This window comes from Acinonyx jubatus, chromosome B3 (genome assembly GCF_027475565.1).
Source record: "Acinonyx jubatus isolate Ajub_Pintada_27869175 chromosome B3, VMU_Ajub_asm_v1.0, whole genome shotgun sequence".
NCBI classification, from domain to species: Eukaryota; Metazoa; Chordata; class Mammalia; order Carnivora; family Felidae; genus Acinonyx; species Acinonyx jubatus.
In genome coordinates this window covers 132,647,254-132,672,152 of record NC_069386.1, presented here as the reverse complement: position 1 = coordinate 132,672,152, position 24,899 = coordinate 132,647,254, and the positions used below count along the sequence as shown (strand labels likewise).

The 24,899-nt window shown below is 39.7% G+C and overlaps 1 protein-coding gene across 8 annotated transcripts in view; it reads left to right on the top strand.

Annotated features, from left to right (window-relative positions):
• The window catches only part of ATXN3 (ataxin 3), a 37,764-nt gene extending 13,607 nt beyond the window's left edge, over positions 1–24,157 (top strand). For 4 of the 8 annotated variants that reach the window (XM_053224852.1, XM_027066449.2, XM_053224853.1 and 1 more), the window contains 6 exons: positions 839–926; positions 6,404–6,536; positions 7,203–7,369; positions 8,912–9,008; positions 14,801–14,889; positions 19,837–24,157. In XM_053224852.1, coding sequence (XP_053080827.1) covers positions 839–926; positions 6,404–6,536; positions 7,203–7,369; positions 8,912–9,008; positions 14,801–14,889; positions 19,837–19,934 — 672 coding nt within the window. In that variant the 3' untranslated portion in view covers positions 19,935–24,157. Of the gene's footprint in view, positions 1–838; positions 927–6,403; positions 6,537–7,202; positions 7,370–7,804; positions 8,863–8,911; positions 9,009–9,266; positions 9,924–14,800; positions 14,890–19,836 lie in introns of those variants that run through there. The other 4 variants (XM_053224856.1, XM_027066451.2, XM_027066452.2 and 1 more) reach the window with 3 other exon arrangements.
• The last annotated feature ends 742 nt before the right edge of the window (positions 24,158–24,899 follow it).

Genomic DNA, 24,899 nt, shown 5'->3' with positions numbered 1-24,899 from the left:
TTTTGTTGGGCTGATACTTTGAAAAAGATTTGATTATACCTATCAATAAAGATACTTTAAAGTATCAATTTAAAATTAAATTGATTAAATTAAAATTTAAAAATTAAAGTAGTATCAATTTCTGTACTCTTTTTTGGGGTGGGAGATACAAAGTTTATGACTTAAAGCAAAATTTTATTTTATTTTATTTTGTTTTTTTAATTTTTTAATGTTTTACTTATTTTTGAGACAGAGAAACAGAGCATGAGCAGGGGAGGGGCAGAGGGAGAGGGAGACACAGAATCTGAAGCAGGCTCCAGGCTCTGAGCTATCAGCACAGAGCCCGACGCGGGACTCGAACTTACAAACCGTGAGATCAGGACCTGAGCCGAAGTCGGCCACCCAACCAACTGAGCCACTCAGGCACCCCAAGCAAAATTTTATTTTTAATTAAAAAAAAATTTTTTTTTTATGTTTATTTATTTTTTGAGAGAGAGACACACAGTATCCGAAGCAGGCTCCAGGCTCTAAGCTGTCAGCGCAGAGCCCAATGCAGGGCTCAAACCCATGAACCATGAGATCAGGACCTGAGCCGAAGTCGGATGCTTAACTGACTGAGCCACCCAGGCACTCTGCAAAATTTTATTTTTAAAACATTTAATACTGGTAAATGTGCAACATTTATTTCAGTTTTTAAAAATCATATTATTAAATTACTTTTTAAAAATCTTGGTTTGACATGTTTTCAGTGTTTAGATAGCCTTAGTAAGTTTAGATGGGTTGTATTTATTCTTAACATATGGAACTTCCCTATTACTTATAATGTACATTAACTTAAATACTTAAAATTTTTTTCCAGTGGTTCAACTTGAATTCTCTCTTGACGGGTCCAGAATTGATCTCAGACACATACCTTGCACTTTTCTTGGCTCAATTACAACAGGAAGGTAAATAAAGACTGAAATTTTTATAATATTGTCTTTCAAAGTAGCTTAATAAAACCAGCTCTATTAGATGTAAGTATAACAATACTGTTTTTATGGCAGGGGCAGTGAAATCATCTTTATGTTTTTCTTGGTGAACTTTAATCTGTGATTTGGATGATACTATCCATCCAGTTAGAGTTTTCACTGACACTTGGCCCTCCCCTGAGGTTGCTCCTGCCTTAGCAACCCCACTAAGTAATGGCTCTTGTTCCTTCCAGACCCCACAGACTCCATGGCCAGGCGTGGTGGGTGGGGGTATTCTTCTTGCTTCTTGCTTCTTGCTTCTTCAGGCCACTGTTCTTACCTAAAGACTCCAGCTTCTCTAAAATACCTGGCACGAGAGTAAACTCTGCCTCCTGCTCTTTTCCATTCACTTGTGATCCTCTTTTTCCATGGAATATTTTAGGGTCGGACTCACTGTTTTCTCTCAACTTGAACTCTTCATCATTGTTAGTGATTTCTACACAAAAATCCATCCGATTCCATACATTTTTATTTTCAAAGACCAGTTTTTTCATCTTGCCTTTGCCATTACCAACAACGGTATCACCTTCAAATCCCAATTACAAGCATTTTAGTCTTTGACAATTGCCTATCTTTATACCATATTTTCTCCGTTTTCTGCATCCAACAATTCTTTAAACCCTACCCAAACATTGCCCTTATATCCTTACTTCCTGTCTGACCCTGCTTATTTCTGTAACCCATCATTATAATCAATCTGATGCGTTTCTCCACTCCTCTTTCCTTCCCTCTATTATACTTTCATGACAAAATGCCAGCCCTGGTTAAAACTAGATCTTGGGCTTGTCCATTCCTGCATCAGAGCAGCTGAACATGGCTACGTAAAATGGGGTGACTGATTTTGCTTTAAATTTATGATGACAAATTTCAAATGATCCTTTAGGGCTACTTGACCTTGCTACTGTGTTTTCATAGTAAGGTCACTTGCCACTCTCCAAGATGGTTATTTTCCAGTTCCTCTCTTCAAATCTCTAACCACTCACCTCTTCCTGACCCCTAGCTATGACCTTCCTTTGTATTCTGACGAAACAGAAACAATGAAAAGAGGGGCACCTGTGTGGCTCAGTTGGTTGAGCATCCGACTTCAGCTCAGGTCATGATCTCAAGGTCTGTGAGTTCAAGCCCGGCGTGGGGCTCTGTGCTGACAGCTCGGAGCCTGGAGCCTGCTTTGGCTTCTGTGCCTTCCCCTCTCTCTGCCCCAACCCACCCGCATTCTGTCTCTGTCTTTCTCAAAAATAAATAAACATTAAAAAAAATTTTTTTTAAATAAGCAACGAAAAGAGAACTCCATCTTTATGCCAGTCTATCAACGTGCCTGTATCCCAGCCTGTGCATTGAGCCTATTAAAATAGGTGAATTGTCCCCTGCTCCTGACCAAGACCAGCCTGTCCACTTTGGGGCTATATCCCAATTCCTCTCACCTATTCAGGATCTTTGCTCTTGCTTTTGTCTTTTCTACTTGCCTGCATGGTCACTGTCCCCTCTTTCTGTATTACTCCTATCAGCAGAGAAGTAAGAAAAAGCTTCTCTTTACTCCAGGAAAGGCCAGCTGCCTCCCATTTTTATTTTCTCCTTAGAGTCCCCTCTAGTGTATTGTCTCCTGTTCTTGAACTCCTTCCAGTTACATTGTCATAGCCAACATTTCACCAAAAAGTTGCCTTCTCAATTCATTAGTGACCTCCACATTTGTATTCGGCTCTCAGTCTTCTTTTTATTTGACCTCATCTTGAGGGTGGAGTTGAGTATACCCTCATGTAGAATAGAACAAAACTTTTTCATTGAAAATTTCAAACAAATAAAAAGTAGAGAAAATAATGTGATGAATTCTCATGTACCCTTTACCCAGCTTGAACAGTTATCTCATGGTCAATCTTATTATACACATTTTCTTCCCCTGCTAATTTTGAGCATCTTATTTTCTCTGCAAATTTTTTAAAATTAAATTTTTAAAAGCAAACACTCTTAAATACATATGTGTGTGTGTGTGTGTATATATATATGTATATGTGTATGTATGTAGATACATGTATATCCACAGTACTATAAGCACGCAAAAAATTGAGCCACAGTGCTTTAATAACATCAAATACCCAGTCTGTTCAAATCTCCAGTCTCCTTGGTTGTGTCTTAGGATTTTTACAGTTTAACTAGGTTGAAATGAGTTTCACTAATTGCATTCATTGACTGATATGTTTTCCAAGTCTAACTGTAGGTTTCCTTACATCTTTTTTCCCCTTGATTTTATTTGTTTGTTTGTTTGTTTGTTTTGAAGAAAATGGGTTGGGGTGCCTGACTGGCTTGGTCAGTTGAGCGTCCAACCCTTGATTTTGGCTCAGGTCATGATACCATGGTTAGTGGGTTCGAGCCCTGCCTTGGGCTCTGCATTGATGGTATGAAGCTTATCTGGGATCTTCTCTGTCCCCCTCTCTCTCTCAAAGTAAATAAACTTATAAAAAAAAAACAAAAACAAAACTGGGTCATTTGTTCTTCCCCACACTGAATTTTGCTGATTACATCTTTATTTTGCTCTGAGCCCTGAATACCCAACAATCTGGTCTTTAGAACTGAGGCTTAATCAGATTCAGGTTGATTTGGGGGCAGGGTGGGGAGACCTTGGAAAACTTCACAGATGGGGTGACACTTGACATCTGGTTGGCTCTCTTTTTGTGTTTTGAGCAACCACTGATGATTGGTGCCTGGATCGATTATTTCATTCAGGGTTGCAAAATGGTGTTGTTAGATTCCCATGATGTCTTCACATATTTGCTGCATACTTTTATACAAATAAACTTTCATCAGTTATTTGGTTCTCCTGAAGTATAGTTCATATAGGAAAAGCAGAATAAATATTCTTCCGTTTTATAGTTTTTTAAGATGAGTTGGTTTCATAGTGCACTTCCTCCAAAGATAACCAGTTAGCAAAATAAAAAAGGGGGAGGTGCATGCGTGGCCCAGTCAGTTGAGTGTCCGACTTCCGTTCAGGTCATGGTCTCGCAGTTGGTGGGATGCAGTCAGTGGGTCCGAGCCCCACATCAGGCTCACTGCTGTCTGCACAGAGCCCGCTTTGGATCCTCTGTGCCCATCTCTTTACCCCTCGCCCATGCACGTGCGCTCACGCTCTCTCAAAAAAAAGTTAAAAAACATTCAGAGATAACCTGTTAGTTTGGAGGTTTTGATTTGTGATGGTAAACTAATCCATCAAAACGTAGTTCGTGTGTTTCAGTCCATTGTGATTATTCATATCGATACTCAAATTGTGCCACTTGCATGAGGGGGTACCTTTTGAAATTGACTCCTCAGTTTCTGAAATGACCACTGTAGCTTTTTGAAGGCTTTTTTTCTCATAAGACAAGATGTTTCAGGCTTACCTTGTATGTTTCTTGCCTTAACTTTTAATAATGATGTGTAAAGCTCAGTCTGGGTACTAGCCTGCTTATTGCTGCTGGGTTGGTTGTCTGTCATGTTGTTCTTTCCAATTCACATTCAGGGTTATAGTAGTTTTACTTCTTTGATATCATATTCTAGTATGTTTTTTCTTTCATGCTTAAACTTCTGTTCCTAAGTATATCCTTCCTTTTCGAAACACTATCCACACTTGGCTTCCAGACCACTATGCTCTGGTTTTCCTCCTATCTCATTGGCTTCTTCTTTCAGATTTCCTTTTGTGGATCTTACTCTTGCCAATTTCTTATGATTGGAAGTGACCTAGAGACAATCCTTGGACAATTTCTTGATTATGGGCTGTCCTATTATTATTTTTATTTTGCTGTCCTGTTATTTTAAATATCATCTTCAGGGGCATCTGAGTGGCTCAGTCGGTTAAGCGTCCGACTTTGGCTCAGGTCATGATCTCACGGTCCGTGGGTTCGAGCCCCGTGTGGGCTCTATGCTGACAGCTCGGAGCCTGGAAACTGCCTCGGATTCTGTGTCTCCCTCTCTCTCTGATCCTCTCCCGTTCATGCTCTGTCTCTCTCTGTCTCAAAAATAAATAAACATTAAAAAAAATTTAAATATCATCTCTAAATAAAATCTACATGCCCATAATTCCTAAACTTTTATCCTCTGCCTACACATCTACCCTGAACACCAGACTCCTGGCTTTGATGTCTCCACTTGGGAAGCATTTCAAACCAAACATGTCTGGAAAAAATTTATGTCTCTTTTCCCTATATATGTTGTCCCTCAGGTTTTCTGTTTTGGTAAGGTTCTGTCTTCTTGCACTCTGGTTCCTATACGTTATATTGATCAAGCAGCCCAGAGTGCTTTTTAAAAAGTGTAATGCATATTACAGCACACCCTCTTACCACCCTTTGGTGTCTTCACCGGCATATGTCTCAAATAAAACCAGAGGTATTTACTGTGCCACCTAACCAAGACTGAGTGTCTGTTCTTCATGATGCTCCTCACGGACTGCCATGGTGCTGACACATTTACTTTAGGGTCTAGAAACAATTTTACTGGCGTACAACGTTCTAGACCATCTGAACTCTGAGCACATTTTTTCTTGTTTAAATAAAATATATTAATCGTATTATGTCTTGTTGAAAAAATAAATATTAATGTGCTATTTTGTATTTTTTCCATTAATAGTTCTTTTGTTCTTTGTTTCATTATCTTTTAATACTCACAAAAGATATCCAGTAATAAGTACCAAAGCTTAAGAAAAATTTATGGTAGAAAAGCTTAAATTGATCAGAATGACTTAGGTATAGTCTACCCATGTTCATTTTTTGTGTAGAAGATTTAGCTGGGAAAACTTTGGCTTTCTAGGATGACATTTATAAAAAATTCACTGAATCAGTATAATTCTTTGAAAATATGAACCACATCATCAATACTTTGGCTAGATTTTGAGCATTGGTTTCCCAGCTCCTATATTCAGCAAGGAGGGGTGTGTGTGTGTGTGTGTGTGTGTGTGTGAGAGAGAGAGAGAGAGAGAGAGAGAGAATGTGTCGGGGGGGGGGCAGCTATTTCTATAGATTGTTCATTTTACCAGAGACCATGCTTGGTCTTGGAATTGGAAGAGCTAGGACCAAAACCCTGACAATCTGATTCCGAATTCCTTGCTCTTCCCCACTCCTTCACCCACCTCTCCGATACCGTTTAGTGAGCAGAGTATGTGGTCACACACTGTTTTGGTAGGGGCCCTTTGTGGACATTATGCCATTTATTTCTCACAGTCACTCTGTGAGATGGCTGTTCCCATCTTACAGACGAAGGAAGTGGCCCAGAGGCTTTCAGTAGTTTGTCTGAGATCAGCGAGAGTCGGGATTTGAACCCAGGTCTTCCTCACTCTTGAACTTGTGTTCTTCCCACTAGACTGTGCTGCCTTTCTATCTGCTATCATTTTAAATCTATTTTTAATCTCTTACTGGCTGTTTTCGATTATTTTTGCCTTTTTTTTTTCTTTTTAGGTTATTCTATATTTGTTGTGAAGGGTGATCTGCCAGATTGTGAAGCTGACCAACTTCTACAGATGATCAGGGTCCAACAGATGCACAGACCAAAACTCATTGGAGAAGAGTTAGCACAGCTGAAAGAACAGAGGTGAGATGAACCCTGCAGTAGGGAGTATATGATAGTAGTTCATATTTCATTATAAGAATTACATTTCCTTCCTTCCTTCCTTCCTTCCTTCCTTCCTTCCTTCCTTCCTTCCTTCCTTCCTTCCTTCCTTCCTTCCTTCTTCTTCAAGACTTTATTTTTTAAGCAATCTCTATACCCAGCATGGGGCTCGAACTCACAACCCCAAGATCAAGATCATGCTCTACTGACTGAGCCAGCCAAGTGCCCCAAGAATAACGTTTTCCTGCTTACATTGAATGTGTGGTCCTTTTATTGTTGGTGATTTTTTTAGACCTTTTATATTTTTAGTGAAGTTTATTGGTCCAAACTTGAATTGACAATTTGAATTACTTTATTTACTTAGATGCACAGCACAGCACAGTCTTTAGGTTGTTAGATTATCTGCCAGAAAATGTGTAATTTTTGACTTCTATTAAATCTTTGGGGACCTCTTTGGCTCAGTTGGTGCGGCATGCGATTCTTGATTTTGGGGTTGTAAGTTCAAGCCCCACGTTGGATATAGAGGTTACTTAAAAATAAAATCTTTTTTAAAAAATTTTTTAAAAAATGTTTTGGTTTATAAATATTTCTGTTTTATCTAAAATAGAAGACTGGTCTGCAGTTACCATCAGTGTCATTGTTCTTTAGAGTTCAGAAAACAGATCTGGAACGAGTCTTAGAAGCAAATGATGGGTCAGGCATGTTAGACGAAGATGAGGAAGATTTGCAGAGGGCTCTGGCACTGAGTCGCCAGGAAATCGACATGGAAGATGAAGAAGCAGATCTCCGCAGGGCTATTCAGCTCAGTATGCAAGGTACAGACATTCGGCCGCACCTTCATTTGTTGTTGAAGGATTGAGTCAGATCATCTTTAGTTCCCCCGGAAGTCAATGTACTGTTGGTAGAAGTTCTTTGACAATTACTCTAGAAGCAGTGACTATGGACATACGACAATCAGCTGTTTAGTTTTCTTGTAATGTAAATACCTTTTAACAACCTAAGTTATATTAGGATTGGATATATTTTTAGTCTGGTTTTTCCGTTTGGTCAAAAAACTGTAGTAACGGAACAATAATAACCTGAGGTTAATCTTTGTGGGCAAAAGTGGGGGGGGGATTGGGGGGGTTGGGGGAGCTGGGGGGGGGCTCTTACCCAGACTTGCTATTTTGTAAATGTATGCTGTTGGATACAAAAGGCCTGGGCAGAAAATATTTCAAAAGTGTAACACTTAGTGGCCATGTACCTTACAGCATAAGCCCACTTCATGGACCCACCGTGATAGTGACATAAACTCACTAGCAGAGGAGAGTGAAGATGTCTCCCCTCGGGAATCCAGGCAGCGGGAGTTGTCTGGCAGGTAGCTCAAAGAGCTTACTGAAAAGTATGTGTGGGTTTTTGGCAGTTTTGTTTTCATCTAATTAATGTGGAAATTTGCCTTCTATTTTCTTTCTTTTTTTTTTAACCTTTATTTATTTTTGAGAGAGTGAGAGAGAGACAGAGCGAGCGCAGGGGAGGAACAGAGAGAGGGAGACACAGAATCTGAAATAGGTCCCGGGCTCTGAGCTGTCAGCACAGAGCCCAGTGTGGGGCTTGAACCCACGAACTGTGAGATCGTGACCTGAGCCGAAGTCGGACACTTAACCGACTGAGCCACCCAGGCGCCCCAAACCTTCTATTTTCTTAATGAGATGATTCAATGGGATTTCTTAAATACCTAAATAAAATTGAGGTTCCATTACTATGAAGATTATCCTTTTTATCCTGTGTGTTGTCCTGAACTTCTCACACCTCCTGGCACAGCTCGGAGTGCTTCATCTCTGCGGTCCCATTTTTGATTAGTAGAGTCCTGCTGGATGAGCCCAGTAATGGACAGACAACAGCACTTTATAATTTTAGATATTTTTGTGTCATTTGCTTTTCTTCCCACCTTATTTCACAATCTTGGCAGGATCTCTGGGACACACACTTGAGCTGTTACAGCATGCAAATATCGTAGGAGATCGGAATATAGAGAATGGGTTTACAGTTACCCACTTCTCGTTGCTTCTCGTGGAAAGTGCTGGGGCATTTCTAGTAAGTTAAAGAGGGCAACACAAGTGTGGTGTTGATGGCTCTCCCTAATGGGTTGGCTGTTGGACTCACATCCTTACGTCCACTGTGTCACAGATGGGTGTGGACACAGGTTATATTTGAACTGCCTTATTCAGATTTGTCCATGAGACTTTCTTCTAGTTACAACATAGCACAATATTTTTAAGAAAAAAGCTTTTGTGAAAGCTTGCTCAAAAAGCATAAACATAGCATCGCTTGAATTGGTAAATAAAATGATTGCTTTTTTTGTTCTGTTTTCTTTTCAGGTAGTTCCAGAAATGTGTCCCAAGATATTCCACAGACATCAGGTACACATCTTACTTCAGAAGAGCTACGGAAGAGAAGAGAAGCCTACTTTGAAAAGTAAAGTAGTTGGTACAATATTAAAATTGCATATTTAACGTGTACTTTGTCTGTTTTGTCTGCAATCTCTACATATAGAGCTTTGGCTTAAACTATTTTACTTAAGATTCTCTCCTTTTAAAAGATTGGTTACTACCTGAACCCTGTGAACATCTGAGTATTGTTTTGTTTTTAATTTAGAGCAAATAAACTGAAATGATACGTAGTTTTAGGGAAAGTCTTTGCCTCAATACTAATTATAGGGTTTATATGAAATAGGGTGAAGGAAACCCAGTCAAATGTAAGTCATCAAACGAAAATGGAATTGGACCAAAGCAAGAACAATGCCTTTGGATGTGCTTCTTGGTGACCTGAGCAACCTCACAAAGTTCTACTGTCAGTTAACAGGGAAAACAGCACTGTGGTCGGGGAGCACACGCCCAGATACAGACGGTGGTTAATTGTTCTTCTTACTGCCACTTCAGGGGTTACTGCGGGCCTGTCTGCATCAGGGACATGGGGCAAACCATAAATCCTAAAACCTAAATCTGTCAGTGCTCTCAAACTAGAAAATAAAAATTATCATCCTTTCCCGTAACTACCATTCACAACTCGTCTTCCCTTTTTCTTTTTTTAATGGGGAAAAAAAAAAAAAAGAGGTTACAAGGTAGTATTTAGAGAGACTGTGCAGATCCTCGGATCCCAAGTCAGATACCAAAAGTCCAGCAGCTGAATCTGGCCTGTTCACTGTATTTCATCAATTCTGAGATGTATGTATTTTCCCAGTTCAACATCTCTATAATCGAGAAGCGTCTCACAATCATAATTGGCAATTAGTGGGAGCTGAAATAGTGGAGCATTATGATGGTGTAATGAAGATAATATTTACCTTGTTTTCTGTTTTGTTTTGTTTGTTTAAGTTACAGCTCAGAAGTATATGAAGGAAAGTTCTGATCAACTGACATCCTCTTAATGTGAGATATTTCTAGTCTTTATTCAGCGATAGGTTAATGGATTTAATTATATATAAAATTTCAAAATTGTGCTTATTAGTGCTTTTCACTTCCTTTCAAATTTTAAAGTGAACTTTTAAATTCTTTAATTATGATAAACTTCAAATATCTATAAACGTAGAGAAACCAGCATAATGAACCCGTTTACCCATTGCTCGTGTTTAACAAATGCCAGCACGTGGCCAGGCTTGGTTTTCTGTGACCCCATCTCTCATGCATTCCACTCTCCCACCCCCAAGCTGGGATTATTTGGTAACAGATCTAAATTATTGTATCATTTCATCCATTTTTTTTAAATATTGCCAAATGCTGTCGTCACGCTGTTAATAATTATCATATGATAATTATTAATCATTCTGTAATGTCATCAAATGTCTAGTTAGTGTTAAAAAATAACTTAAGGGGTGCCTGGCTGGCTCAGTCAGTGGAGTATGCGACTCCCATGTTCGAGTCCCATGTTGGGTGTACAGATTACTTAAAAATAAAATCTTAAAAAAAAAAAGTGAATTAGATAAAAACTTACATTTGAGAAAATTTATTTGAAGATATATCAAAATCAAACAATCCTAACTTTCGGTGTGCCTGGGTGGCTCAGTCGGTTGAGCATCTGGCTCTTGGTCAGCTCAGGTCATGATCTCACAGTTTGTGGGTTCAAGCCCCTTGTTGGGCTCTGTGCTGAAACAGGAGCTTGCTTTAAATTCTCTCTCTCCTTCTCTCTCTGCCCCTCCCCCGCTTACATTCTCTCTCTCTCTCTCTCTCTCTCTCTCTCTTTCTCTCTCTTTCTCTCTCTCTTTCCTCCCCTCTCTTCTCAAAATAAATAAACTTTAAAAATCCTTTATTTTAATAACTAATGTTAGTATTTTGACACATTCTCTTCTACTCACACAGACACACGTATATGGTGTTATTAGTTACACCCATTTCCCATCATAGTAAATAGTCTTTGTAATATACTGATTTTTGCTATTATAATTAATAGTGCAGGGGCGCCTGGGTGGCTCAGTCAGTTAAGAGCCCGACTTCGGCTCAGGTCATGATCTCACGGTTTGTGAGTTCAGGCCGCACATCGGGCTCTGTGCTGACAGCTTAGAGCCTGGAGCCTGTTTCAGCTTCTGTGTCTTCCTCTCTCTCATGTCTCTTGAAAGACATGTCTCAGAAATGTTCTGTCTCTGTCTCTCTCTCAACAATAAATAAATGTTAAAAAAAAAAGTTATATAATTAATAGTGCAGTGAACAATCCTGTACTGATGCCATGCCTCAAATTTCTCACCATTTCTTCCAGTTATTCTGAGGTTTTTGGGTTAAAGGACAGAAATATTTTTTAAGGTCTTGGTATGGATTTCTAAACTGCTTTCCAGAACGGTTCTCAAATGATACTTCTATCATGCTTATTTCACATTCTATTTTTTGCCAGAACAAATTGGTCCAAACAGACGTACCTTATAGACAAACTGCAAGATTCACAAGTAGATCTAAGAAAAGGAAAACATCTTTAAAGTAGAAAAACAAATCCCTTCTTTACTTAAAAAATTATTTTAGGTTGGAGAAGCCTGGGTCACTCAGTCGGTTGAGCATCCAATTCTTAATTTAGGCTCAGGTCGTGATTCCAGGGTCATGGGATCGAGGCGTGCGTGTGGGGCTCTGTGCTGAGCATGGAGCTTACTTAAGATTTTCTCTCTGTCTGCCCCTCTCCCCCATCATGTGCGCATGCTCTCTCTCTGTGTCTCAAAATTAAAAAAAAAAAAAAATTATTTCTTTAAATGTTTGAGCATCAGTGGGGCTCCTTCCTGGTTGGAGGACAGTGGATTGGGAAGGAACGTGGGCAGTGATGGTTTCCAGCTCCAGCGGCATCCTCTGAGCCTGGCCTGACCTTCAAAATATCAGTGGGAATTTGAGAACTAGAGAATATCTTATAGAGTCACAAGTTGCTGAGAAGAGTTCAGAACGAACTTCTTGGTGTTTCTGTCCACCATTGCGTAGCATCCAGAGTCTTGTTAGACTCAGTAGTAAAGGAGCTGAGGAACAGCTGTAGTTTCAAATATTAGGCCTTTCACCAGAATTCCTGATTATTAGGCCTACAGGTTCTCTCTAGCTTCTGTCTCTGGGAACTTGGCTCAAAGGTTATCGCGCTCTTCCCTCTGACCCTCTCCAAACTGACCCTGGTGCTAACTGTTATTCAAACAAATTTTGAATTCAGGGTTTTTTTTTTATTATTCAAATAGTTTATTTTGTTACACATTCTAATAGTTTTTTTTTCTTATAGACTATTTGAAGCTTCATGCCTAATGTAGTAACCGCCGTATTCATGCTTGATCAAACATAAAAATACTGTTTAAAAATCTACCTGTTACAAAGTCATAGTTTATGAATGAGTGTCAGGCAATGTTTTCACAGCCATATTTTTTTTCCAGTAGTAATCTCTCAATCCATTTTACCTATTATAAAAGCCCAAGTGAAACTCTTACTACACCAGCAGTGTCAGTATAAAACCTACCGCATTCACAAATTGAATTAGTGCGTGTACAACTGTTGTGTAAACCATAAAGTATTCCACAAATGTGTTAGCATCATCGTCTTCTCTAAGTGTAGCTCTGAAATGATGCAGATTCTCTCCTTCTGTTACTAAAAAAGTGTTACCCAACAAAGAGGCAGTTACTGGGCATTGTTTCCATGGTCGCGGATTGCTATGATTTTTTAATTGTCTAACACCTGAGCCACTGCTTCGGTGGCACGGCATAATGAGATTCACTTTAAGAAACAAGCTGCTAGAGGTATTTTGAGCAGAAAAGGTTTTAATACAGAGACTCAGGGCTTACGCAGTCTTAGGAAGAGCAAGCGGGCGGTGCGGGCTGTAGCCAGGCTTCCAGAATTCCACAGACCAGCCTGTTGGAAGAGTGCAACCAACCGCCCCGGTTGGGAGGATGGGAAATCAGGACACGGAGTTCAAGAACACGTTGCCATAGCTGTGATCCTAGGGTCTGGAAGCTTGCCACCACGGTTGCCTAGACATGGAAACAGGAAGTCAGCCCCCACTGCGGCTGCCGGGAAGCCGCATCCTGGGACCGGCTCCATGACTTGACTTGCCCACAGAGAACCACCAAAGCAGCAGGAAGATGGTCGTGCCTCATTTCTGCGAGCGCTCGGTTGATTACCAGCATCCTGGCTGTACAGTGACCTCCGGTGGTGTTTTTAGCTTTCTAGCCTCTGATTCTGAGGGCACATTCGAAGACACAGTGGGAGTGGGTACTGATTTGCTGTTTGAACATGTTGCATCTTATTGTGTCAGCAAATATGAGAGGGGTCAGGACTGTTTCAAGGCTGGCAATTCCTTTACTTCTCACTTTTCATAAATTTAAGTAGATGAAGACTGTCCCTCTAAAGCTGCTGTCTCACCCACCACTCTTGTGTTCTGACATGTTGGCTTGGCTGGAGGGGGAAAAGGGCCGGCGGAGAGATCTGATGTGCCAGGATTGATTCCTCCTGCCTTGCAGAGGCGGACCCCGTTACCGGGATGGACTGCTTTCTCGTGCACACCCTGTTGTCGGGATGGGCTGCTGGGAACCTGCCCTCTTGTGCACTGTTAGCCACGCACGCCTGAGAGTAAACTGAGGCAGACAGCAATATGCTTGGGTTTTCTTTGTTGCTCATATTTAAAACAGAAGACTGAGACTCTGGAAGACATCGTGTGCTATTCTATTTGTAGAGTTGCTGGCAAATTTAAAATTCTGGTTCCTTTAAAAATCCTTCCATGCATTTTTTGAAAGCTATGGCTTCTCACTGCAGAGTGTCAGCTGTTTATGTTTTTTTTTTAATTTTAAACATATTATGTATGTATTATGTGAAATAATTTTGAATTTACTTAAAAGCAGAACTAGTTCCCAGAACTCCTTATACTCACCCAAGTTCCCTAATTGTGGACATTTCTGAGGAATTTGAGAATAACTTGCAGACATGACTTGCCATTACATTTCAGTACTTTAGTGTATATTCTTTAAGTACAAGGGCACTGCCCTACATATTTACATCATAACCATCGTGTTTAAATGTTTTCAAACGTGGATTTTTCTGACGTCGTTCTCCCTTCTGCAAAAAATCCAGGGAAAATTTATTTTAATATAATAGATGGTACGGCAACTTGATAACGCATCTTAAAAAGTTATTTTAACTTCTTTCCCTTTATCAAGTATTTGGTGGATGCGTACTATGTGACGGGCAGTGTTTTAGGCACTTGGGAAGTGAGATAAGGTTTGTGCTCTTGTTAGCTTGAAGAGGGAGACAAACAGAAGAGTATCAGATGGTGCTAAGATGACGCCGAAATTGAAAGGACGTGAGGAGATAGTGTGGGCTGGTCAGCAGCGGTGTCTCTGAGGACATGCTGAAGCTCGGAGCTGGACGGCAAGAAGAAGGCAGCCGTGGGAAGGTCAGGTTAACTGGCATGGTAATTTGAGATGCTTGATGTTCTCAAAGGTGCTTATTTCCAGTGACTTCCAACAATACTAAGGATCTGTAAGTCAAAACACCTACCTGCCAGCGAATGCTTTTGCTTATGTGTTATTTCGCGGTGAAAATCTTTACCTATTAATTTGATAATTCAGCTTTTATATCTGGGTCTCCTAGGATCAGCACTGTGCTACTTTTAAGTAATATATCTCAGAGTGATTGCTCTGGCCTTCTTTTGTGGAGGTCATGACAGTGACTCTTTTGTTTTATGGAACCATTTAGTTTCCATGCAGTTTTTCTCGTGGCATATTTATTCTTCGGGTTTGGGTTTTAACATACACTCACCTTCACATGTTTCAGGCAGCAGCAGCAGCAGCATCCACCAGCACCGCTTTCCCACCCACGCGAGAGGCCAACCACGAGTTCAGGTGCACTGGGCAGCGATCCAGGTATGCCTCCCTGACTGTGCTGTGTTTGACACGGGCTCCATGTGGTTTTTGGCTTGACAGGCTTTTTTCTCCCCTCTTGAATTACACTGAAATTCATGTATGAATTTGGAATCTACTAAATTTCCTCAGATTAAGAAACAGGCAGACTAGAGCATTCAGTGGCTATGTTGCTTTAAAATTCTAAACAATACTTGCGACTTCACAGTAATTAATACACCCTCCAAAATTTCCTCAGAGATAAAGAATATTGGTAGGGGGAAGATACGCTTTACCACCTGGGTAACTGAAAACGCCCAAGTGTAGTCTAAATAATAGGAAATCGAGAGTTAGTGATCAGGCCTTGGTTTAATAGGTCTTAAACTTTGGTCAGTTCCTGGTAGTACCAGTTGAGTGAAAAAGCAACTATGTGACAAAGGCCTTGTAAACAGAACATGTGAAGAACTCTCAAAACTGAAATAAGAAAACTCAAGGGGCAAAGGATTTGAACAGATACTTCACCATGGTTGACAAATAAGCATGTGAAAATACGATCAATATTAATAATCGTTAGGGAGATGCAAATTAAAAAGTTTTTAATGTTTATTTACTTTTGAGAGAGAGCGAGCGAGCAAGCGGGCATGAGCAGGGGAGGGGCAGAGACAGAGGGAGACACAGAATCTGAAGCAGGCTCCAGGGTTTGAGCTGTCAGCAACACAGCCCAAAGCGGGGCTTGAACTCACAAACCATGAGATCATGACCTGAGCTGAAGTTGGACATCTGACCGACTGAGCCCCCCAGGTTTCCCTAGGGAAATGCAAATTAAAGCTACACACCTTATTATAAGAATGGCTTCATAAAACCATAAAATTGACAATACCAGGTGCTGACTAGGATCAGGGTTGCCATGACACTCCTATACTGTTAGTAGGAATGTAAAAGTTTGAAAAATAGTTTAGTATTTTCTTAGAAACTTAAATGTGCACTTAACCATGTGATTCAAAGGTCCCGCTCGAGGTATGTAAGCAAAAAAAAAAAGTAAACTTAGGTTCACAGGAAAACTTGTATGTGAATGGTTAGAGCAGCTTCCTACTTGTCAAAAACTGGGAGCTACCCAAAAGTTGTCCTTCGGCTGGTGAATGGATGCATGTCTGTGGGACTTGGAAACCACGGACTACTATATAACAATAAAAAGGGACGAACTGGTGCTTTTCCCGATTCCTCCTGCTATTTACAGCTAACCACCACGGACACTTACATCAAAAGAACATAAGAAAATTCTGAAAGCTAGAGAAGAGACAGACTGCTTAGGGGGCTCAGGACCAGAGGGATCACATAGTGGCATGTGGCCTGGGTTCTCTCTGCTTCACACACCCTGGATTTGGTGAAGAAGCTATGGCACAGACCCAGTAAGTCTGCTCTGTGTAGTCAAAAGGGACTGCGGAGCAAGTAGAATCTTTTATATAATCTTTTATATAATAAATACTCTAGTCCAGCCAAAGAGGGTCATAAACTGGCCTTATCGTCACCCCACCGCATCAGCATGGACCAGGTGGGAGCATAGACTGGCATCCCCAGCTGGCAGGCACGAGCTGAACGTCCCACTTGCCTGGCCAGGGTGGTGTGGCCAAATGAGGAACTGGGATTTTCATTTCCTCCAGGAGAGAATGAGGGGCCCTTTCCCATGGGGTCTGTGGTCACAGGGAGCCTAGACTTCCACCCAGCCATACGAGGCGTCCCTCTGGTTTCCCGCAGGGTAGTTTCAGAAGAGGCCTAGTGGAGAATCCGGAGGCAGTGATTTGAGGCAGTAACGAGGCCACACCCACAGCGTCGGTGAGAGGCGGTCCGGAGGCATTCCTACCCTTCCAGTCAGGGAGATCTTATGGAAGACAGTGGGGAGCCAGAAGTCCCACGTGTGCACAGCAGTCATGATCGCACACACGCTCCCCCTCTCTGGCCATAGCAAGGCAGCACCCTCTCCCCCACTGGTACTGTGTCAGAAGAGGCCTGCTGGAAGAGAAGACCCAGTCTTGTAACATGCAACATGGCAGATGTCTAGGATTTGATCGGAAGTATTTATCATACCAAGAGCCAGGAAAGATTCAGTTTGAGAAAAGACCATTCATCGACACCACCACCCAGATGACACTGATGTTAGAATTCATTAATCTCACAAGAAGTTTTATTTTATTTTATTTTTTTTTAATTTTACTTATTCTGAGAAAGGAGAGAGCATGAGCGAGAGAGGGGCAGACAGACTGGGAGGGAGAGAATCCCAAGCAGGCTATGTACTGTCAGTGCAGAGCCTGACATGGGGCTAGATCTCACAGACCAGGAGATCATGACCTGAGCTGGAACCAAGAGCTGGACACCTAACCGACTGAGCCACCCAGGCGCCCCTCACAAGGATTTTTAAAGCGGCTATCATAGAAATGTTATACTGAGCAATTGTGAACATGCTTAAAACAAATGAAAAAATAGAAAGCTTCAAGAAGGAAGATATAAAGATGAACTAAATGGAAAGTTTAGAACTGAAAAATAACAGTACCTAAAATTTAAAAATGTAATGGGTGGGGCGCCTGGGTGGCTCAGTCGGTTAAGCGTCCGACTTCGGCTCAGGTCGTGATCTCGCGGTCCGTGAGTTCGAGCCCCACATCGGGCTCTGGGCTGATGGCTCAGAGCCTGGAGCCTGCTTCAGATTCTGTGTCTCCCTCTCTCTCTGCCCCTCCCCCGTTCATGCTCTGTCTCTCTCTGTCTCAAAAATAAATAAACGTTAAAAAAAAATTTAGGAAAAAAATTTAAAAAAATAAAAGGCTTTATTATAAAAAAAAATAAATAAATAAAAATAAAAATGTAATGGGTGGGTCCAAAGGTAAATGGAAGGACAGAGGAGAGAATCCATGAACTTGAAGACGGAACAATAGAAAGTACCCATTCTGAGCAACAGAGAGAATTAGACTGGACAAAACAAAGCCTTGGACACCCGTGGGACCATAGTGGGAATCTCGGGAGATAAGGAGGGTGAGCTGAAAAAGTATTTGAAGAAATGATGGCTAAAAACCCCAGCTTGGGCAAAAGATCTAAAACTCCAGATTTAACTGAGAAAACCTCTAACAGTTAAGCCCAAAGAAATTTATGCCAAGACATGATAATCTAGCTTTTGCAAACTGAAATAAAAGAAGAAAATCTTGAAACCAGCTAGAGACATCTTGCCTGCGGCAGTTTGCATGACAGCAGATTTCTCATCTGAAATCATGGAGATCAGTAGGAAATGGCATAACATTTTTCAAGTGCTGAAAAGACACTCTCAACCAAGAATTCCCAGTGAAAATTTCCTTCAGGAATGAAGAGAAAAATTAAGAGAATTTCTCACCAGCAGACCCACCCTACAATAATGGCTAAAGGAAGCTTTCTAAACAGAAATGATAAGAGAATTCATCTGGGAACCTCAGAAAGGACAAAAAGAACAGTAGAAAGAGTAAAAATATGGGTAAACAATAGATGTTCCTCTCCTTTTGAGTTTTCTAAATTATGTTTAATGATTGAAGCAAGAATTAGAACATTGATTTGGTGTTTGGTGTATATGTAGAAAATATTGGGAGAGTAAAGGATGTAAAAGGAGGTGAAGTTTCTACATTTCAACTATTCCAGCCAGTCTGGAAAATAATTTGTCAATTTCTTTAAAAACTGAACAAGTACTAACCATACAACCTGGCAGTTAGACTCCTGGGCGTTTATCCCAGAGATATGACAACTTAACCGTCCATGTAACAACCTGTACACAAATGTTCATAGAAGCAGCTTTATTTCTTACAATCAAAAACCAGAAACAATCACACTGTGCTACAGGAAGATGGATGGTCAAACAAACAGTAGTACACCGTGGAATACCACTCAGGACTAAAAACAAACCTGCCGTTGATACATGCACCAACTTGGATGAGCCTCAAGGGCATTATGCTGAGTGCAGAAGAAAATCTCAAAAGCTCTCATTACAGCGTGATTCAATTTGTGTAACCTTCTAAAAACGACAAATGTGTAGAGGTGGAGAACAAATTAGTTGGCTGCCTGCAGTTAGGGAAGGTCGGGGCAGAGAAGTGGAGAGCAGGAAAGAGATCTTTGTGGCACTTGAACAGTTCTCCATCCTGATAGTGGTGCTGGTGGTGACATGAAATCGTACACGTGTGATGAAATAGCACGGCACGACACACAACTTTGTACCGATGGCATAGCCAAGTTTGGGTTTGAGCTGTAGTGACCTAGGATTTAATTATTGAGTTTAATTGTTGAGTTAAAAATTGAGCTGAAGTGTACGCGGGACCGCTCTGAACTATCTTTGCCACTTCCTGTAAATAAACAATTATTTCAAAACAAAGTTTAAGGAACAGATTACGTATATACACAACTAAGTTCAATTTTCTTTCACAGCATAATGCCTTTGTTTTGAAATATAGAATAAATGTATTTTGGGGATTGACCACACAGGGGCAGCATAAGCAAATTTTGGAGGGCAGTGGAACAGTTCTGCGCCTGGGTGGTGATGGCAGCTATACAGCTTTGTGTACTTGTCAGAACTCGTAAAACAGTAAATGAATGCATGTGACTTTATGCAACTGTTACAAATCAAAATAGGCAGTTGCAGTGGTCAGACCGAAATACATTTTCTAGGAGCTTACCTTTTTTTTTTTTTTTTAACGTTTATTTATTTTTGAGACAGAGACAGAGCATGAACAGGGGAGGGTCAGAGAGAGAGGGAGACACAGAATCTGAAACAGGCTCCAGGCTCTGAGCTGTCAGCACAGAGCCTGACTGACGCGGGGCTCGAACTCACGGGGCCACAAGATCATGACCTGAGCCAAAGTCGGACACTTAACCGACTGAGCCACCCAGGCGCCCCTAGGAGCTTACCTTTTGATGACTTTAAGAATTTTCCCAAAATGTCTAAGAGATAATGCTTGTTTTCTTTCCCAGCAGGAGATGCTATGAGCGAAGAAGACATGCTTCAGGCAGCTGTGACCATGTCTTTAGAAGTTGTTAGAAATAACTTCAAAACGGAAGGGAAAAAATAATAGCTTTTACAAATCATTTCGACCTTCGTACTTTCCAGCATTATCCTGGGTGATTACAGCATAGACGGTCCATTTTAGTAATGTGTCCAAGGAACAACGTTCAACAGAGGAAATAAGGCTTTAGGCGGTTTGCAACAAAAAGATGAGAAAACGGAAAAATGTGTCAGTTGTAGGACTAAATAACGATCTCCAAACACTAGCCAAAGAGGCATTTAGCAATTAAAGACATTGAAAATGGTTTTCTAGAGGTTCCTTTTCTTTTTGAGTGTGCAATATCCAACATGTCTAAAGTTAGGGCGTTTTTCTTGGATCTTTTTGCAGACCAGCTAATTAGCTCTTGCCACAGAACTTTTTCCGTTCGTTTTCTTTTCATCCTTTCTGGTCTGGTCGGTTGGCTCGCTTTTCATCATCTCTTAGTTGCTTTTATTTCTCATTAACCAAGTTAACCTTTTAGGACAGTGTCTTTTCTATGTTGATAGGAGTAACGGTTCCAGAAGGATTAGCTGCTTTCCCTCCAACCACGTGGCGTGCCCTTGGATGTTTTCTCCTGTTACTTTCTCTGATCACAATTTCTTTGGGATGTGGTTTTCCTTACTTTTCTACAACTCTTTTGAAAGCTGGTAATCTTTCTTGAGGTTTTGCTTCCTAAGCCCTCTAAGATGGGATCATTGTTTCGTGATTCTGATGCATTCCTCAACTCTGAAATCAACTCTGCACAAATATTTGAGAAGAAATGAGAATTTTTTAAATATGTGAGCACATCCTTTTCCAGATGCTTTATGAATGTCTTCTCAATTATGTCAGACCTTTACAGCTTTGCTGTAACCCTTTCTCTGGCACCTTGATATTTCCTTGTCTTCTCCAATTGAGAAAAATAGGAGAAGCACGGTATGCAAGCAAGTTTCATTCCGTGTATGATTTAACAAATAATACCCACCCTGAATGTATGAGAGACAAAGTCTGGCTTTTGATTTACTTGCAGTTTCATTTTCTTCTCTCTTGTGCCTGGAGCTCTCCGTTCTGTTTACAGTGGAGTCACGGAGCGTAGATGTCTGCTTCTGATGTACATCTTGTAGCAGGATAGATAGCTTGCCAGAGATGATGGTCTGGAACATGAAAATAATCTACTAACAAAAATACATTTAAATTTATACCGTTATTTGACACTTGCATCATGTTTAAGTAGCTAAAGAATTACAGAAGTCACACAGTACTTACTGGGTCTGTAAATACGAAAGTCTTTAGTTTTGATAAACATTTTGATTGGGATGCACAGAGTTTGTTTCTGGGTCAATATAGTGGTATGATTTTGGTGGAAATTAATTGTCTGTCTGAAGTGGACATTTCGGATTCCGTCACTTATTCCCCATCCCTCATTCTCCATCCCCCATTTGAAGCTCTTTTGAATGCTGAGTTGTTCATAAGCTAAAAGATAGGAAATTTCAGCCGACGGCTTGGAAAATTAAAGGATGATATGTTGCCATGACTAGTGTATGGCTGTACACATTTTATCAGGGAAATTTTTTTGATCTAGGATTTATGGCTGAGTTGAAAAGAGATGGGAAAATGACTTTTTATGATTATGAAGTAGCTTTTTTTTTTTTTTTTTTGGACAGAGACAGGTTTTCTTTTTAGTCATTATTTTGTGCCAAATAAAGTTTTCTGAAGTTTCCCTTGCAAAATTAGACACTTTTACTTTAAAATCTAAAGTTTTCTTTTGAGAATCGAAACGTTTTCAGAAGAGTTATTAAACTTCAGAACTGTAAGAGACATTGGAGTTTAGTACTGCTCTCTCAAGATTTACAAACCAAAATATTTTAAGAGTGAACATTTCTGCCATTATCCCCAGTATACTTGTCCTGTTTTCCATGGATATTTGGCTTTTACGTTTTCCCATTGAAAAATTACATTCGACTTTTCATACACTTAAATGGATGAGCTACCTAATATAAAAATGAGTAAAGAAATATGCAGAAAGTTTTAACCTTAGAGTTTATAAAGTTCTTATATTACATACCTTTATTAAAGCACTTAAGGAGATATAGCATGTTGATCTTCATTTAGGGATTTTTTTTCTTTTTTTTTTTTTTAAAGCAGAGCTGAGCACACACTGGATACATTTGTGAATGTGTTTATTTAGTTAGTTTCTTATGAATGTTATACTCGGCAGGCAGATCCAGAATGACTAGGGAACTGCCAATTTGTTTGAATTGGCTTAAACTTAATTTAGATTCCGTTTCTTAATCGATTGGCCAGTATGAAAAAGATGCCAATGCCTGTAACTACAGTATCAGAAAACTTAGTTATACAAAAGTATAGTTCACACATCAGGAACTGCTATTTACCGGAATCATCCTGCAAGAAAGTCAGAAACAATGAAATTCACAAAAACTGTCCTGCTAAGAACTCTATATAAAGCTTTCCATTCTGTTTTGCCAATTGGGAGCACCTTAATGTTTAATATTTAAACTATTGGTATCATTTTTCTAATGTATAAGTTGCATTACCAGGATAAAATACCTACAGTGGCTATGCTAGTGTTTAAAGTTTAAACAAGTTTTGGAAACACCACTTTCATATTTTGAGAGGTTATGGAATTAATAAGTAGTTATTTATGTTTTTAAAATCACAGTAGTTAAAAAAAATTCGCAGCAGTTAACCTCTGATCTAAAACCATCAATAAACACTTTTTACAGTAATTAACATAACAAATATGTCAATACTGTACATTGTTTGAAAAGATTTCTGCAGGTAAACTCTATTTTAACTTTTAAGATCTTGGTCAAATAATTTACAATTCACAGAATATGTAAGGAGGTGCTTTTTTTTTCTTTAAAACTTGATTTTTCTTAATTAAGACTTTATTCATGCCAAAGTTAATATGGAAAAAAGCTCAAAACTGGTTGAAGATCATTATAGGTAAAACTACCAATAGTCTGTGTTATTTCACTTAAGTTGAGTAAAGTAATTTTTATTCCTGTCAGAGCCTCAATTACATTTTTAATGTCTGCATGTTTGATACTCCTTAAATAGTATCATGCGAGTGCCAAGATTTATTAAATGTCTTAAAATTGGCCCATTGGATCCATGCAGATTCAAAAAAGATTGAGTCAGTGCATAAGCAAAGTATAGTGATAGAAATTAAAATGTCTCCAGTTGAAATAAATCTATGTTTTTAAATTCTCGAGAGGACTCAATAATCAATATTATGATGATTTCCTATTAACTTTATTTGCAACTGGGAAGCCCAGCGGCCACTATTCTAAATTGTTGTATCTGAGCCCTAACAAGTATGGAGATATTGTATATGTGATCTTAATTAAGAAAAAACAGATTGGATCAACTAATCATTTCACCAGTGTCGATCATTTTTTCATATTTTCAAAAAGAAAACTTTATTCCTGGTCTCTTCATAAACCAGTGTTTTTTGCTAAAGAAAGGAACTGGCTTATATTTTAAAGTCTTACGTTAACAAAAATATTTTGTTCATTTTGCTTTCATGAATGAAAACATTGATATGGTTGGTTAATTCTTGAATTTTTATTTTTTTTTTTGAAGAAAATCTGTGCTATTTTTGTTCCCCCCAAATGTTCTGGTATTTTAAGAATTAATGCTAGTAACATCACTTCTAAATTTACAGTTATTTGGCTCGCATGTTTAATTAATAATAGTGTATCAGTAAATATCTTAAGACCGGATTCATAGACAAGGAATGGGAAGCAATAGTGAAATATATGTGGAAATTTCTGATTCATTTAGGAAGCGCTTCACTTGTTTCTTGCATAGTTCAAAGGTGAATGTTTCCAGGAATTTTTTAAAGTTTTTTTTTTAAGAGAAAAACGTACATTTGAATGTGAAAAATAGAATTTCTACAACACTGGACTACTAGAAATAACTTTTTAAAAATTACTGTTGTGTATAAATTATTTGAAATTCAAGTACAAAACACACCCGAAAAAGCATTGTCTTTTGGCCGTGACACAAGTGCACTGAGGCACTGCCGTTTGCTCAGGACCCAACTGTGCGGCCCTCGGGGTGTGTTCCTCCCTCTTGAGCTCTCTTGCGGTTACTAGACACACACAGGCCTTCCTCTCTGGTCCTCGGAAAAGCCGGGCTTCCAAAGCACTGTTGAACACTGACGGTTCTCTTGTTAATGTGGATGTTCAATGAGTTGTATTTTAAATATCAAAGATTATTAAATAAAGATAATGTTTGCTTTTTTATTTCTGCTTCCGTTTGTGCTGATTGTTAATTCCCAGTCTCGCTATGCAAAGCGTGGCCGAGGGACCAGCAGCTTCTGTACGCCTGAGGGCTTTTCGGAAATGCAGAGCTTCAGGCCGCAGCTACTGGGTCAGAACCTGCATTTTCACAAGATCCCCCAGGGAATTCACAGAGATTCAACTTCGAGAGGAGCTGTTTTGTGGGCTGCTTGGCACTGACACTCAGTTCCAGCTAACTGCTGCCGAAGGGCCCGTTATTACGGGATCCTCTGGTCTTTTCCAAGGGACGCTAAGAATTCCAAATTTTTACTTGAAATCTGATTTTTAAGTGGTTTCTCAATTGTTTTTTAACCTTGAAGGCCAAACAAAGCACATTAATAACAGTTTTTAAGAGTACTGTTTTTTCTTCATTTTATCCAATTCTAGACACCAGAATCCAGCTGTAGTGATGGGAATCCACTTAGACCTATGAAGAATTCTAGAATCCTCAAATCATAATGAGGGTAGTATATCCATTTCATCCTTAATTACGGTTGGGTGCAAATGTTGAAATATAAAAGTTTCAAATTGATCACGTACATCTTAGCAAAACTTCATAGCTTAATGCTTAGAAGGACCATTTCATTGAATTTGGATGCCACCAAATGGCTCTGATCTCACCAACACCTACTTGTGGGCTCTAAGAAATACGTTGATTCAAAGCTAAAACTTTATATATCAGCTAAAAACTTTATCTTTTAGGGGC